The 15,666-nt window shown below is 43.2% G+C and overlaps 3 protein-coding genes across 3 annotated transcripts; all 3 read left to right on the top strand.

Annotated features, from left to right (window-relative positions):
• The first annotated feature begins 466 nt into the window (after positions 1-466).
• LOC5508974 (ATP-binding cassette sub-family C member 4) lies at positions 467-8,268 on the top strand. Its single transcript, XM_032377824.2, has 6 exons — positions 467-1,187; positions 1,658-2,037; positions 2,859-4,204; positions 4,551-5,121; positions 5,341-5,477; positions 6,171-8,268. The coding sequence occupies exons 1-6, from the start codon at positions 672-674 to the stop codon at positions 7,091-7,093; spliced, it is 3,873 nt and encodes a 1,290-aa protein (XP_032233715.2). The 5' UTR covers positions 467-671; the 3' UTR covers positions 7,094-8,268.
• Positions 8,269-9,307: 1,039 nt separating this feature from the next.
• Positions 9,308-11,230, top strand: LOC116616022. The gene is made up of 2 exons (XM_032377825.2): positions 9,308-10,357; positions 10,826-11,230. Exons 1-2 carry the CDS (start codon positions 9,871-9,873, stop codon positions 11,092-11,094), a joined length of 756 nt encoding a protein of 251 aa, XP_032233716.2. The 5' UTR covers positions 9,308-9,870; the 3' UTR covers positions 11,095-11,230.
• A 724-nt stretch (positions 11,231-11,954) lies between these two features.
• On the top strand, positions 11,955-15,599 carry LOC116616011. The gene is made up of 2 exons (XM_032377802.2): positions 11,955-12,746; positions 14,228-15,599. The coding sequence occupies exons 1-2, from the start codon at positions 12,260-12,262 to the stop codon at positions 14,509-14,511; spliced, it is 771 nt and encodes a 256-aa protein (XP_032233693.2). The 5' UTR covers positions 11,955-12,259; the 3' UTR covers positions 14,512-15,599.
• The last annotated feature ends 67 nt before the right edge of the window (positions 15,600-15,666 follow it).

The following is a 15,666-nucleotide window of genomic DNA, read 5'->3' as shown; positions in this document are numbered from 1 at the left end:
GTTTCGAAGTAATTCATACCACTCTGTCAATGTGTCTTTTTGAATTGGTCTTTCTATGCTTGAATACCTTTGTTAAGCAATGTGCATATTTAGCATATTTAGGCCCTCGAAACCCTTCTGAAGGGAATGTGACCGGTTAACTACTTCACAACCGAAAGATCAAGACTTAAGGTATGTCAATAATGAAATCAAAGTTTAAAGAAAGGTGAAAGATTGCCTGTATAAGTTATACAGGCAATCTTTCACCTTTCTAAGTTGCAATATTTGAGACTGGAATAGCTTAAGGCCGAATGTGATGGATCAAGATGACTTCAATATTATAACTTCAAGATCTGGAAGATCTTTGACCCAAATTGACCCTTGAAAAATTCATCAGTTACGCTTAAAATAGGCATCTGGGTTCCACTTGGGCAAGGCCTCTAGAAATACAGAAGACTTCATTACATAAGACTGGAATGCAGAAGATTTGAATATAGAATAGTTTTGTGGTATTTAAATATTAGTGCACTCCTCGAAACCACCGCAATTCCCTGGTGCTATTCCTTAAGAGTTTATACGCTTCTTATTGTGTTGAATTACAGGCAATAACTGAAAATTCAGTGGACAACACGAGCAGATTTGTTGCTGATCTCTGTTCCTCGTCGAGCTGTTGTTAAACGCTTCCTACAGCGATGGCACTAGATCTCGGCAAAGAGACAAACCCAAGGCTGCGTGCCAACGCCTTTCAGTGGATATTATTCAGCTGGATGAACGGTATTCTGTTCAAAGGATTCAAGAGAAATTTGACAGCTGAAGATCTCTATGAATTACCACAGGAGGACCAAACAACATATAACGTGAACATTCTCGAACAGGAATGGAACGAGGAAATTCGAACCGCGCATAGATTAGGGAATTACCCACGGCTGTACAAATCCGTATTAAGGGCCCTTCCAGGGAAGGTGATTTGCAAGGTGTTAACTTTCCAATTCTTAAGAGGGCTAAGCACTTTAAGTTACACGGTGCTGCTGTGGTTTTTCCTGAGAGAGCTAGGCCTGGGTAAGAGCCAGCTGGCACTATCGCTGATGGTTGTCGGGTTCACTGTGGTGAGCATCTCACGGGCGATTTCTAGAAACCAGATGGAGCTGTTTGGCTTATACGCTGGAATGAGACTAAAGGTCGCTCTCATCGGATTAATCTACAAGAAAGTAAGTGTCAGAGAACATAAAACATGTCACTTTTATGTTCAATGTGTAGTTCCAGAAAATTTCCATATCCCCCCATTGAGGGGATTGGAAATTCCGGGGAGGTGGTCGCTCTCATCGGATTAATATACAAGGAAGTAAGTGTCCGAAAACAAGAAACGTTACACGTCTTTAGCTTGACTTCTGTCTCGAAATTGTCAATTGCGTGACAAATAACGAGTATAGTATTAAAATACTATTGTACGTTACCCGACCTGTATAGTGACGTATAAACTGAATGCTTATTGTACGACATAAAACAGGCACGTATTGAAAAAATATTGTTTGACATTTGGCCTTCAAATTATGTAACAAACAACATTCATGTTCATTGTGCGACGTGTAAAGGGTAAGTTCAACATTTTAATATAGCGTGATGAATTATCAAAGAAGATGAATGCTTGACAGTGACGTCATTTCTTAAATTTTTTCAGATCCTGAATTCTTCCCGGTGCAGTCTCTCAACCGTTCGAACGGGTTACGTGATCAATCTGATCTCCAATGATGCCAAACGAATCGAGCTTTTCATCTCAAACTTTAGCATGGCAATACTAGGACCATTTAAGATCGTAGTCTGCATTGTGATGCTGTGCTTGTTTGTTGGCTGGCAGTCGCTCTCTGGTGCTCTCTTCCTGTTTATCATTATGCTTTATGGTCAGTTGGCCGCAAAGCAATTCGCAAAGCTTCGCGGGAAGGCAGCTGCAGTCACAGATAGGAGACTAGGTGCTGTGAGCGAAGTGATTCATGGGATACGTGCTGTGAAGATGTATGCGTGGGAGTGGAACTATAGTGACGAGATCAAGGGGTTAAGGAGGTTAGTGGAACTATAGTGATGAGATAAGAGGGTTAAGGAGGTGAGATGAACTAAAGTGATGAGATCAGGGGGTTAAGGAGGTAAGTGAAACTATAGTGATGAGATGAACGGGTTAAGGAGGTAAGTGGAACTATAGTGATGAGATGAACGGGTTAATGAGGTAAGCGGAACTATAGTGATGAGATCAGGGGGTTAAGGAGGTGAGTGGAACTATAGTAATGAGATGAAGGAGTTAAGGAGGTGAGTGGAACTATAGTGATGAGATCAGAGGGTTAAGGAGGTGAGTGGAACTATAGTGATGAGATGAAGGGGTTATGGAGGTGAGTGGAACTATAGTGATGAGATCAGAGGGTTAAGGGGGTGAGTGGAACTACAGTGATGAGATCAGAGGGTTAAGGGGGTAAGTGGAATTATAGTGATGAGATCAGGGGGATAAAGAAGCGAGTTAAACATGAGATCAGAGCGTTAAGGAGGTGAATTAAACAATATTGACGAGATCAAGGGGTTAAGGGTTAGTGGTATTGTGGGTTGAGAATGTGAGTAGAACTATGGTGATGAGATGAGAGGGTTAATGAAGTCAGTGGAACTACAGCTATACCACAAAGATTATACGCAGATTCAAGACAAGGCTCTGAGAGTTGACAGTTATCTAGAGTTCGGTAGCTAACCCTTCCGACTAAAAGATTCACCAGGCTCTATTTGAATCCCGGGAAAAGCATTCAAGCCCACACAATACTACTTGATTACAAAATTATCACGCAAAAGCAGCAATTTTTAACCATAATATATAACATCCTAACACTATGCTCTTCATTTCTCAGGGAGGAAATGCGAATCATTCGGCTAAAGAATCTGATTTTGTCAACTTTCGTGGCACTGTACTCAGTCAGCGCATCGATTGCAGCACTTATCTCCATTATTACTCTGATTTTCTCCGGTATTCACCTTGACCCAGCTCGCATCTTTACCATGATAAACCTCCTAAAATCCCTGGAGTTTGCCATAGTCGTGGATTTAGCAGAATGCCTCAGGGAGGTATTGGACGCGTTTGTGTCCATCAGGCGTATTGAGCAGTTTCTTCTTGGTGCAAGCAGCGAGATCAATCGAATCTCGTGTGAGGGGGAGACTACAATACTGAGTAAAACTTTGACCAAAAGATGGATTCGTCGGTTGAAATCTTTTCGAGGATTAACTAAAGTACTTAGAGTGGAAAGCTTTAGACATAATAGGCCTATATTGTACTCCGTGGAGAGTATTACGCGATGTACTGCTGACCGTTCAGGTGATGACACGCATCATCTCACGGTGCAGGGCGTAGCTGCAGGCTGGCAGGATGACTCATGTACGTTGCAGGGGGTCTCGTTTGCTGCCGGTGCAGGCGATCTGGTCATCATCACTGGGCCTGTTGGGAGTGGTAAGAGCACGCTGTTGATGACCATTCAGGGGGAGTTACCGCTTAATGCTGGATCAATAAGAAGACACGGTCACTTAGCATATGTAAGTCAAGTGCCCTGGGTCTTCTCGGGAACAGTACGTGAGAATATTACCTTTGGCAAGGAATACGATAAGGCTGCGTATGAGAAAGCAATTAGAGTGTGCGACCTGGCTAAAGACATAAATCGATTCCCAAAAGGTGACTTGAGTTGTATTGGACAACGCGGTGTTAGTCTGAGTGGTGGTCAGCGTACACGTGTCAGTCTAGCACGCGCGGTGTACGCGGACGCTGATATCTACTTGTTGGATGACCCTCTCAGCGCTGTTGATGCCAAAGTCGGTAGTCATCTCTTTAAAGAGTGCATCTGCGGCGCCTTAACCAACAAGGTTCGGATATTAGTCACTCATCAGCTGCAGTATCTCAAACATGCAGATAGCATCATCGTCTTGAGCGATGGGAAGATCGCTCAGAAAGGAACGTTCCAGGACATGGATGTTTCCCATGTGGGTATAGGTGTCTCCAAAGACTCTGTCATCGTTAGTGCGGCACCTGTTGAAGGCCAGCAAGGTCATCACGATCTCATCGATGGGGCCCCTGCGGTAGATATGGCGGATGAGGAGGAGGACCAAGCTGTTGGAAGTGTGAGGTTAAGCCTCTACTGGAAGTACTTTCGAGCAGGATTATCAGCAGTTGTTCTTCTTCTCATATTTATCTTCTGCGTCTTTACTGAAGGTGAGAAATTGGTCATTTGCATCCTTTTGTTACAGGTTGTCAAAAAAGGTAACGCCAAGTCTAGGATAATATATTGCGACCCTGCAGGTGACAAACATTTGGGGTAATTTGTTTATTTTAAAAAATAGGCTTCAGATATTCAAAACCCTCACTCGGAGTTAAGTAGAAAACAGGTTAAGCGCCAGAGTTTACTTTCATTTAAATTGCTTATAATTGATCAGATATTCCCTAATGCCGTGCTATTTTTACTCTCGAAGTTAATCACGTTAAACTCTACTTCGCGGATGGGTTTCGCGACAAATGTCAAATTACAAATCGCTTATTTATGTCTTGCATTTGATTTCAGCTTCCATCTTAGCTCCGATGTGGTGGCTATCCTATCTGTCCGAAATGACTCCGGAAAAACAGGCGTCCGGTTCAGTGCTCGGTGTTTACGCTGGCTTAGTCGGGCTTTCTTTACTCACCGCTACCGGAATGGCCTCCCTACTGTTCATCGCAGCTTTACGTTCATCTGAAAATCTTCACAACGCCATGACCACTACGATCCTCAAATCCCCTATCTTGTTTTTTGATACAAATCCTTTTGGACGAATCATGAATCGCTTCTCAAAGGACATCGGGACAATGGATGATCACATTCCTTTAAAGTTTTCATGGACTGTGACTTTGCTGTTTCACTTCATGGGCGTTTTGCTCTTTAGCGCCATCGTCGAGTACCGTCTCGTCCTCTCGGCTATTCCTGTGTTTGTCGTTTTTCTCCTCATCTGCTGGTTCTATCTGCGATCGAGTCGAGAGCTCCAGAGACTAGAAGCAGTGCGCTGTAGTCCCGTGTACTCGCATTTCACGGATACCTTAACTGGCCTGGAAGTAATAAGATCTTCTCGCATGGAGAAGCGCTTTTGGGAGCAGCTAGTTAGGTATGTTTACACCTGTATTATGAGGGTTTTTTTAGCTAAACGAATTGTCCAAAAACGTAAGCCAGCATGTGCACGCATCCATTGTATGCAAAAATGCCCCTTGCCTTAGAATAATAGCCCTTGCCAATAAAAGAGTTTGTCTCTCGTTGAATGATTGGCCTGCTATCAAGGTGGTCACGGTAGCGCGAGTGGCACTGGAAAAATCTTTTTCTGTTTCAGACACCAAGATGAGCAGACAATGGCTCTTTCGCTCGTCATCTCCGCCAGGAGGTGGATGGATAACAACCTCGATCTCGTTTGCTTCTTATTCGTCTCGGCGGTGGCGGCAACGGCCGCCATCATACAGCAAGATCCTGGTAATAACCTGATTAACCGGTTTTACCTGTTAAACTTTAGTGCTTTTACGTGGTAATGTTGAGTACTTCTATTGCAATCAGCGCATTGTTAACCATTTATATATATAGGTTTTGTGAAGTATTGTAACGCTAATGCTTGGTTCTAAACTGCAATGGTAATTGAATGAAACTCTAACTGTAACTGGAAGCTCAATTTTTAGTTCTCTGTAAAGTTCCGACAAAAAATGGAGCTAGACACATCTGCCTAAACATGCGTGTCTACGAGAAACCCGCTATAGCAAAAGGTCAATCTGCTAGAAATAAGAACTGCTTGGCTAAGCAATTCCATGCGAGCGTACTAGATTTCCCTGTCAAACGCGATAGGTTACCTATACAAAATGCTTTTAGTTGTTCTGTGGACTTTAATATGCTGACAGCCGATCAGTATATCGGTAAAGGTGTGACTTTTTTATGCGTGACAGGTAGCATTTGTATGAATAACATTCTACTTCAGTTCCCGTTTGTCATCCAGAAACTTTTGCGTAGGATTGTCTTTGTTACTGATGCCCCGGCCTCCCTCCCATGCAACATCATGAAACAGCAAAGCATTGTTTGACCAGACATTGCTGCTTGCGCTATTCTCACAATTATGTTAGTGCTGTTTGTACTAAAAGCGTATAAGATAGTTAATTAGGTATCCTTTATTTCTTTCAGCTTCAACGGGCATGCTTCTCTCCCTAGCAATAGCAATGGCCCAAGGCACGTCGTATGGCGTCGAGAAAGCTTCCGAGGTGGAAAATGAGATGACGTCGGTCGAGCGGGTCATCAGCTACACTCGTCTTCCCTCGGAACCTGGCTACAGCAGACAGACCCTACCTTGCGAGGACTGGCCCGAGAGAGGTGCGGTCACCTTCCGTGACATGTCTCTCGTGTATCGCGAGGGAACGCCGAGTGCGCTTGATGACATCACGCTGGAAATCACTGCCAAGCAAAGAGTTGGTATTGCTGGTCGTACAGGCGCCGGTAAATCTTCCCTATTGGCAGCTCTGTTCCGTTTGCCGGAGCCTGGTGGTGAGGTCCTCATTGATGGCGTTGATCTCGGTACCATTGATATTCAGGCCGCAAGAAGGGCCATGGCCGTCATTACCCAAGACCCCGTGCTATTTGGAGGAACACTAAGAAGAAATTTAGACCCATTTGATAAATTCACTGATCAGGAAATCTGGGCGGCGCTAGAGAGCGTGCAGCTGCTGAACACAGTGCGGGCTCTACCTGATCAGCTGATGTACCAGCTGGGGGAGTCTGGGTCTACCTTCAGTGTCGGTGAGAGGCAGTTGCTGTGCCTTGCCCGTGCGCTGCTGCAGAGATGTAAGGTGCTTGTGCTGGACGAGGCCACGGCTAACGTGGACTATAGGACAGACAGACAAGTGCAGCAGTTGATACGGAGCAGGTTCACGGGGTGCACGGTGCTGACTATTGCTCACAGGCTCAACACCATCATGGACTATGATAAAGTAATCGTCTTGGACAAGGGTCACGTGGTTGAATACGACACGCCCGAGATGCTTGCTGGGAAACAAGATGGCGTTTTTGCTGGACTTTTAAAAAACTCTCATTTTCATTCGATAAATTCGTAGTACATGACATAGATCAACAAGGACTTATTTGTGTGGCCGAGCCACCTCATTATGATTAATTCGAAGTTTGATTTTTTTATGATTATTTTCTCTTGAACTTCTTTCTTACTATAGACGATGGTAGAATGTTGTCCGTTGTTTCAACTGAACTAACACGCCATTATTATCAGCAGTCATTCTTATTACCCTTACTTTGGGATACTTTTCATGCTTTTTCGAGCTTTTTGTAGACACCTATCCCGCGATAGTCCGGATTCACTCCGCATGCCTGAGATAAAAGCGTCTTTCCATTGTCAATCAACCAAGCAGAAGTCAGACCAATGATTTGCCCCCCTGCTACCGCTACAAACATGTGTCGGTTTGGCTTACTTTGAAATGTAGTTTAGCCCTTCGTAGAATAGTCTAGTTTTGAATTTGAAAATGACCGCTAGACATTAATTTGAGGGCGCGAGTGATAGCCTCGGCGTGAAGTTAATTATTCACAAATTTCTACGAGAAACTACCGATCTTGAAAATCATACAATGATTGCATTTGTGAATACTTCGTTTTCTTGAGAAAATTAATGAATAATTTGCTTCACGTCGAGGCTAAAACTGTAAAATGCGCCCTCAATTAATCTGTCTAGCGGTCATTTTCAATTCGAAACTAGACTATTGAGGCAGTGTCATTTGTAAACGAAACATTTCTTGCACGACAACCAAATGGTAAAATAATTTGCTATTAAGACACTGTCAGTGTATTTCCCAATACGGTTTCAGGGAGATTTTTTTTTCTAAGGAGACTTTTTCAAAACTCCATAGAGAAATATTCATTTTTTTAGATCTTTAAAACTAAAAAAATGCGGATTAGTAAGATAAAAGCTGCGGTAGCGACAATACTCTATCGTGTGCTCGTTTTATCTTTTTGCTTCCAAACACTAATCTTTTCATTTCATTTTATAATCGCTTTTATAAAAATGAGTTTAATTCAACCTTTCGCAGTATAGACTGGATTACAGGTGAGTCAGAGATACAAGTAACCAATACAATAAACTACAATTAATCAAATGTAATTAGCATATTTAACAGTAACGAACTCGTTGAAACGACTCGTATTAGTAGGCCTCTGATAAGATTTAGATTTAGATCTGAGATTATAACCTGGATCATGCGTAATGCGACGCCCTTTAATGATAGGAAAAAGAGGATTCTCTGGTTTGATTCTGGAAACGAATCGCTGGCATGCAATATTTCTTCGCTCGTGCAACGTTGGAAGCTTTGCAAGCGTGAGTGAGCCCTCATAACTACTACCTGGGAAAGCGATCTTGAGCGCACGCCTCTGAACATTCTCTAGGGCGTCAGACAGATAATTTGGAAGGTTCGCAAAGGCTGCAGACGCATATTCAATGACCGATCTGATAAGTGACCGGTAGACTGTTATCAGCTCTATGGCATCCAGGCCGCATTTCTTAAGTACTCTTAGAGCATAAAGCCTTATGTTAGCCTTCTTAATTATGAAGTCGCAGTGCACAACCCATGTCAAGTCACACGATATGAGAACGCCAAGCAGCTTGAACGACTGCACCCGATCGATGGTATTGCCGCCTACGGCCATGGGCTGCCAACTGCAACTATCATAGTTTAAGAAGCTAACGGACATTTCTTTGCATTTTGATGGATTAAGGCGCATGTTATTCTTTAGGGCATATGCTTGAATGTTGTTAACAATGTGTCCTAGGAGGGATGGTGAGTTCCTAGGTACCACCTCAAGAACAGTCAAATCGTCCACGAACTTAGCCCGCGGGGGCCACGTCCTGACCAAGTCATTGACCATTACACAGAAGAGAATGGGCCCAAGCCTGGTACTCTGGGGGATTCCCCCGTTAAGTAGTTGCGAGGAAGATGTTTTACCATCGAGGCAAACAGACTGCGAACGCCCTTGTAGAAAGGCTGCAACCCAGCGCAAAAGTGCCGTTTCAACATAAAGTGATCTTAACTTATCTAGTAAGATGTGATGGTCAATTAAATCGAATGCTTTTCGATTTTGTGATTTTGTCACAAAAGGTTTATTGATTGAATGGTTAAAATAATTTCGAAAGCCGTGACACCAAAAATGGTTTTATCATAGCATGAATTCTTGACTAATTTCGATAAAACTACTTTTTATTTATAATTCCCAAAAAAAGTACACGCGTTAACGCCCCGTGCAAACTGCCCCAGCATTGTTGGCGCAGTTTTAACACCGTGTTAGGAGGTGCTGCCTGGAGCGGGCAAGTTTTGGCGACATGTATCCTAGTTTAGCCACGCAGAGGGACATTGTAGCGCGCAACAAATCCTGTAGCAGCGACAAAGAAATGTTTTTGTGATAGTTGAGAAACATTTTCGTGTTGCGCTCTTCAAAATTTGTCGCGCACTATTTGTTTTTGGTGGTGGCTAAACTAGGAATCATTTAGGAGGCATGTGGCACGCTTGCTACATGTCGTGTTGGACATGTCGCAAGTCTAGCCAGGGTCTTTAGAAGATTTTCATCGTGGTGTGAAGAACAACTGCTGAAATTTATCAGACAGAGTGCTTAAAATTTTACTTCTGACGGTGGACGGGCGCTGCTTTGTCATCCCAGTGTGCAGGATATTTTAAAATAAGTATCTTTTGCTTTGACGCTCGTGTGTGTTTGCGGCTGACCACACAGACATGTACTTGTAAAAACCTGCTGGTAACTTTAAAAATAACCAAACAACTCAATCCAACTCTCAATACATAACTAACCTAGGTGGTTATAGGAGTATCGAGTCCTTCAAATGCAGGGAGAGTTCGAGAGTAGAGTAGAATACCTGAAAAGTTTGCTAAACATTGAATTCTACGGCGCGTGCGATGATACGAAGACGTCTAGCTCTCCTCTGGGTCCGCAAATGAAGCAACTCCACCAGAATGTTTTACAAGGAAAAGTGAGATCCAAAGAAGTGGAAATTCTTCTTCAAAACATCGCGCAACTGAGGAAAGACATCAAAGCTAAAAGCAATGACAACCTGACAAAGTTTACACGTAATTTTGAGTGCTTTTTGAAGCTGAGGGAAGAACGAGAGTTTTTGATATCTCGCGAGATTGAAAGAGAAGAGGAGAGCTTCTGTGCTCTAGTTTCAGGAGTGCAAACTGCGAGTAAGCCAGTGGATCAGCTTACAGAGGATGAGTTCTGGGGAAACTCACAGCAGCTTTTAGGAGGAAAGATTGTTGGTGATTCACTTGGTGGAATTGACCCGGTATTTGGCGCATTACTCAACCCAACAGGTACAACTAGAAATTAATGAAGGATTAATAAAGGATTTGGATTTGCACCACATAATTATCATTAACACCATTGACAATAAGTATTCATCTTAGGCACTGACATTATTTATCTTGACCGATTAAAGCGCATATACCGGGCTGGCGATAAAGAGGACCTCAGCGGCCAGCTATTTTATATAACAGATGACGGATATATGGCGGATACCAAAACTCCCCTAAAACCCGCCTCCCAATCCCTTTTTCTAGGTCACCAAAAAATCCCGTTTCCTTTCCTGGAAGTTAAAATCCCACTAATGGTTACACAAACACGTTTGAAGGTCTACAGGCGAGTCCTGGTCCCGTTTACCCCTTCAGGACCCTAATGGTATCTCGCCCTGAATATCTCAAACGGTTTTTCCTACAATAAACATGACTCCTTCCAGCCCATAAAGATGTACCCTTATTATCTTGACCACGTCTTCTCTGCAGGAGGTATGGTAGGTCCTGGTAGCTGCAGTGTTACACACAGTCTCCTCTATCGCGATGGTAACGCCTTCTCCTATCATGCCGCTGTGCACGATGCTTGCGGATACCTGTTAACCTATCACGGTCTGGGACCTGGGTACAACTACCTCGGTCACAAGTGGACGTTCCATCCGACAAACTCATTTTTCGCCGGTCAATATTCCGGTTATATGTTTTTCCGTGATTTAATAAAGCGTAATGCCGAAGAAAATATAGTGGTGACATATTACTAACTTCTGTGTCATTTTTTTTAGTTTGTATATCAAACCTCAAATATTGACACCGTCACAATACATTGGAGATAAAATATATACATATAGATGTTGTGTGAGTTTTGGATAGACTAATGAAACATTAGACATTTGTTGATGTGCGTGTCTGTGTGTGTGTTGGGGGGTGGGGGGAGAGGCGAGGTTTATTGACATTTTTTCTGCAGATTTATCTGCCTTTTGTTTTTGTTTTGAAACAAGAAAATGTACCTGTCCATTCTTAAAATGGTCTGTGCCGCTATCATTTTCTCGATAATGCCAATGCCTCGATTATAGGAAACAACATTCAATACGTTTCGTTTGTACAAGTAGTACATGGCATTTCAAAAGATGGTAACTAGAGGCCAAAATGTCAAGGTGCGGACGGATAGTCGATGGTGCGTTTCTTTGTTATATGGTTTCCGTAGAAACTACAAAAACATGAAATCGAATGAGGGAAAGAATACAAAAACCAAAACAAAAAACAATGAAGCAAAGGAAAATCGTTTACGAGCATCAATTCATAGAAATGTGGAAATTGCGCTGGGTAAAAAGGCTGCTATAGTAAAGTGCATACATCGTCATTTCAACGAACACAAACACGAATTTTTCGCAGTTTTTTTAGACGTACTAAAATTTCAAATCACTTTACAATAACCACGGAGCTCTATGCAAAAACTCATTCAAGAAAGAACATTTAATTAGCTTCGTACATTTCTATGACCCATCGTCTTTGTGTTTATCCGCCCTTTTCTATTTCAACTTTTCAATTATTCATCTGGCTGGACGACTGACAAGTTTTACGGGTGGCAAACATTAGCTAGGACAGGAACCAAGTAAAACGTCTGACATGGCACCAGTCGCAGCGAACAAGCAACTTTAACAGGCCACCCGCAAAACATACTAAAATTGACTCCTTTGCTGACCATTTATAAACAAATACACAAGCATATAATAGTCTCCAGCGAGGAGTGAATACACCCGGGTAGCATTTCGGACGCAACCGCTTTTTCTTCCTTGCCTGAATTGCTTTTCATGTGGGATGTACTGAAAATTGTGTATGGAAGTTCGAAATCACTTGAGTACACGAGCGTGAACTTTGTTAGATGAGTTTTATTTTTCACAGTGCGAACGAATTAAAGCAGCGAAAATGCATCGGTTCTTGACGAAGGAGCAGCGTGAGAGCTACCTTCGTGAGATGTTCTACTCGTCCTTCAGTAACAGGAGACCCAGCATTTCATCGCCAGCCAATAACAATGCCAGAAAACTAGGATTTTATTTGCAGAAACTCTACGCTCTCGTGGAAAACTCCAAAGGTTTGACAAACGAGGCCGGCGAAACGCTCAAAGAAATTGTTAGAATTCGAATGCGCGGTAAACCGAGTTTTTTCGAGGCCAAGCTGTACGCTGATTACAAGCGGTTTCTACTTGTGCGAGGTCAGAGAGATGTGACGATGAGGAAGATCAGTGAACAGCAGTGCTTCCAGTGTGTTCTGAAGGAGTCCCACGCGCCCCCACCCTCCCTCCCTAGGGGAGATCCGTACTGGGGTTCCAGACAGCAGTTACGATGCGGGGAGATTGTTGGAGATACGGTCGGTGGAATGGACGCTGTATTTGGAGTTCTGTTATACCCCGCAGGTAATATTAAATTCTTTAACAGTGTCATTCTAAGTAGGTTGATAGAGTTTTTTGAAAGACTGAACACACTTAGTGATGTTGTGACACTAGCTGATGTGAGCAGTGCTCGTCATGTACACACTTGGTGATGTGCGCAGTGCTCGTCATGTACACACTAGGTGATGTGCGCAATACTTGTCATTTACTCACTAGGTGATGTGCGCAGTGCTCGTCATGTACACACTAGGTGATGTGCGCAGTGCTCGTCATGTACACACTAGGTGATGTGCGCAGTGCTCGTCATGTACACACTAGGTGATGTGCGCAGTGCTCGTCGTGTACACACGAGGTGATGTGCGCAGTGCTCGTCATGTACACACTAGGGGATGTGCGCAATACTTGTCATTTACTCACTAGGTGATGTGCGCAGTGCTCGTCATGTACACACTAGGTGATGTGCGCAGTGCTCGTCATGTACACACTAGGTGATGTGCGCAGTGCTCGTCATGTACACACTAGGTGATGTGCGCAGTGCTCGTCATGTACACACTAGGTGATGTGCGCAATACTTGTCATTTACTCACTAGGTGATGTGCGCAGTGCTCGTCATGTACACACTAGGTGATGTGCGCAGTGCTCGTCATGTACACACTAGGTGAGGTGCGCAGTGCTCGTCATGTACACACTAGGTGATGTGCGCAGTGCTCGTCATGTACACACTAGGTGATGTGCGCAGTGCTCGTCATGTACACACTAGGGGATGTGCGCAATACTTGTCATTTACTCACTAGGTGATGTGCGCAGTGCTCGTCATGTACACACTAGGTGATGTGCGCAGTGCTCGTCATGTACACACTAGGGGATGTGCGCAATACTTGTCATTTACTCACTAGGTGAGGTGCGCAGTGCTCGTCATGTACACACTAGGTGATGTGCGCAATACTTGTCATTTACTCACTAGGTGATGTGCGCAGTGCTCGTCATGTACACACTAGGTGGTGTGCGCAGTGCTCGTCATGTACACACTAGGTGATGTGCGCAGTGCTCGTCATGTACACACTAGGTGATGTGCGCAATACTTGTCATTTACTCACTAGGTGATGTGCGCAGTGCTCGTCATGTACACACTAGGTGATGTGCGCAGTGCTCGTCATGTACACACTAGGTGATGTGCGCAGTGCTCGTCATGTACACACTAGGTGAGGTGCGCAGTGCTCGTCATGTACACACTAGGGGATGTGCGCAATACTTGTCATTTACTCACTAGGTGATGTGCGCAGTGCTCGTAATGTACACACTAGGTGATGTGAGCAGTGTTCGTCATGTACACACTAGGTGATGTGCGCAGTGCTCATCATGTACACAATAGGTGATGTGCGCAGTGCTCGTCATGTATACACTAGGTGAGGTACGAAGTGTTCGTAAACTAAGCAATTTCACCTACTTGTCACACACAACCACAATAAGTCGGCACAAAACTAATATTCCTGTTCTATTTATAGGAGGTAAAATTGACTCATCAACTCTAAAGAGCATGCGCAAAAAGTACTTTCCGCTGACCAGAAAACTTAAGGACGAAAGCGAAGAAGACATTATCATGTATCATACCGCTGTACACGATGCGTGCGGCTACCTCCACGAATACCACGGTCTGGGGCCTGGGTACAACTACCTCGGTACCATGTTAACCCTGATTCCCACGTTTGTGCCTCAGAGCGGGCGAATGGCTGCGTTGCTATTTTGGAAGAGACTCGTTAATGAAAAGACTGTTCCTGTGGAGTACTAGATATGACTTGACGTGGCGTGAGAAGTAAACTAGATATGACTTGACGTGGCGTGACAATTAAAAAAGAATAGATTGTCCTTAGCAAAGTAAGGCGAAGACGGAGGGTGTTAACACGCTCGTGAAAATCATGAAGTAACCCTAGGGAAGGGGGGTGTCTATGTGTGTATGTAATGGGGGAAACAGGTTTTTTCCTCTTCTGCTTGACTTGACGTGGCGTGACAAGTAAAAAAATAGATTTTTCTTAGCGAAGTAAAGCAAAGACGGAGGGTTTTACACGCTCGTGAAAATCATGAAGTAACCCTAAGGAAGGGGGGTGTCTGTGTGTGTATGTAATGGGAGGGGGGTGGACAGTTTTTTTTTTCACTTCTGCTCACTTCCGTTAGGTTTGTGTGATTCACAGACTTGTGCACTCTTAAATCTTCCTACTCTTCCATTTTCGTTCACTCGCTTAGGAAAACCAGACTTTGAGTTGGGCCTTTTGTTTAGATTTTTTTTAGCCAAGAAAAAGCTAAGCTCAATGTGACAGGGACATGCACAAACTATTGCGTGTTTCGAGAACTTGATACTCGAATCATTATTGATAAAGGTGGGGTCAGGGTATTTTTTGTTAAAGGTATTCGGCTCTCCTATGCTCCCCTACCCCCCCGCCCCATATAATAGCTATCACTGAGTACCCCCTATCCAAGGAGAAATAAGGAATAAAAAATGAAATCATCAGAGTGGTTCGCAAGAGAAACATTTATACTTTGTTAATTTGCAATTTTTATAGAATAAAATAGTTTTCATTATATCTATTGCAAGAAAAAAAATGCATAGGTTTCTTAAACAATGAGCGATAATTATAACACCCTTGTAGTCGAGATGTGGAAAAGTATTTGATTAACACATGGAGTATAACACCTGACCTATCAATGTTTAATAACATTTATGATTATCGTTTAATATGCAATAATATATGATGACAATATAGAACGGTTTAATCTACTTTTAGAGCTATATTTTTCAAATGATTTTCAACTGTATCAGTTGGTAATAATTTGTAAAAACATAATTTGTAATCATCATGAATAAACAAATAGAGTGATGTATTTATCTGGCTTTACCTGTGCATCGTGATTCTAACCATAATGCATTGCTTTGGTTGCCTCATTCGTG

This window comes from Nematostella vectensis, chromosome 5 (assembly GCF_932526225.1).
Source record: "Nematostella vectensis chromosome 5, jaNemVect1.1, whole genome shotgun sequence".
Taxonomy (NCBI): domain Eukaryota; kingdom Metazoa; phylum Cnidaria; class Anthozoa; order Actiniaria; family Edwardsiidae; genus Nematostella; species Nematostella vectensis.
This window is presented reverse-complemented; position numbering and strand designations above follow the sequence as displayed.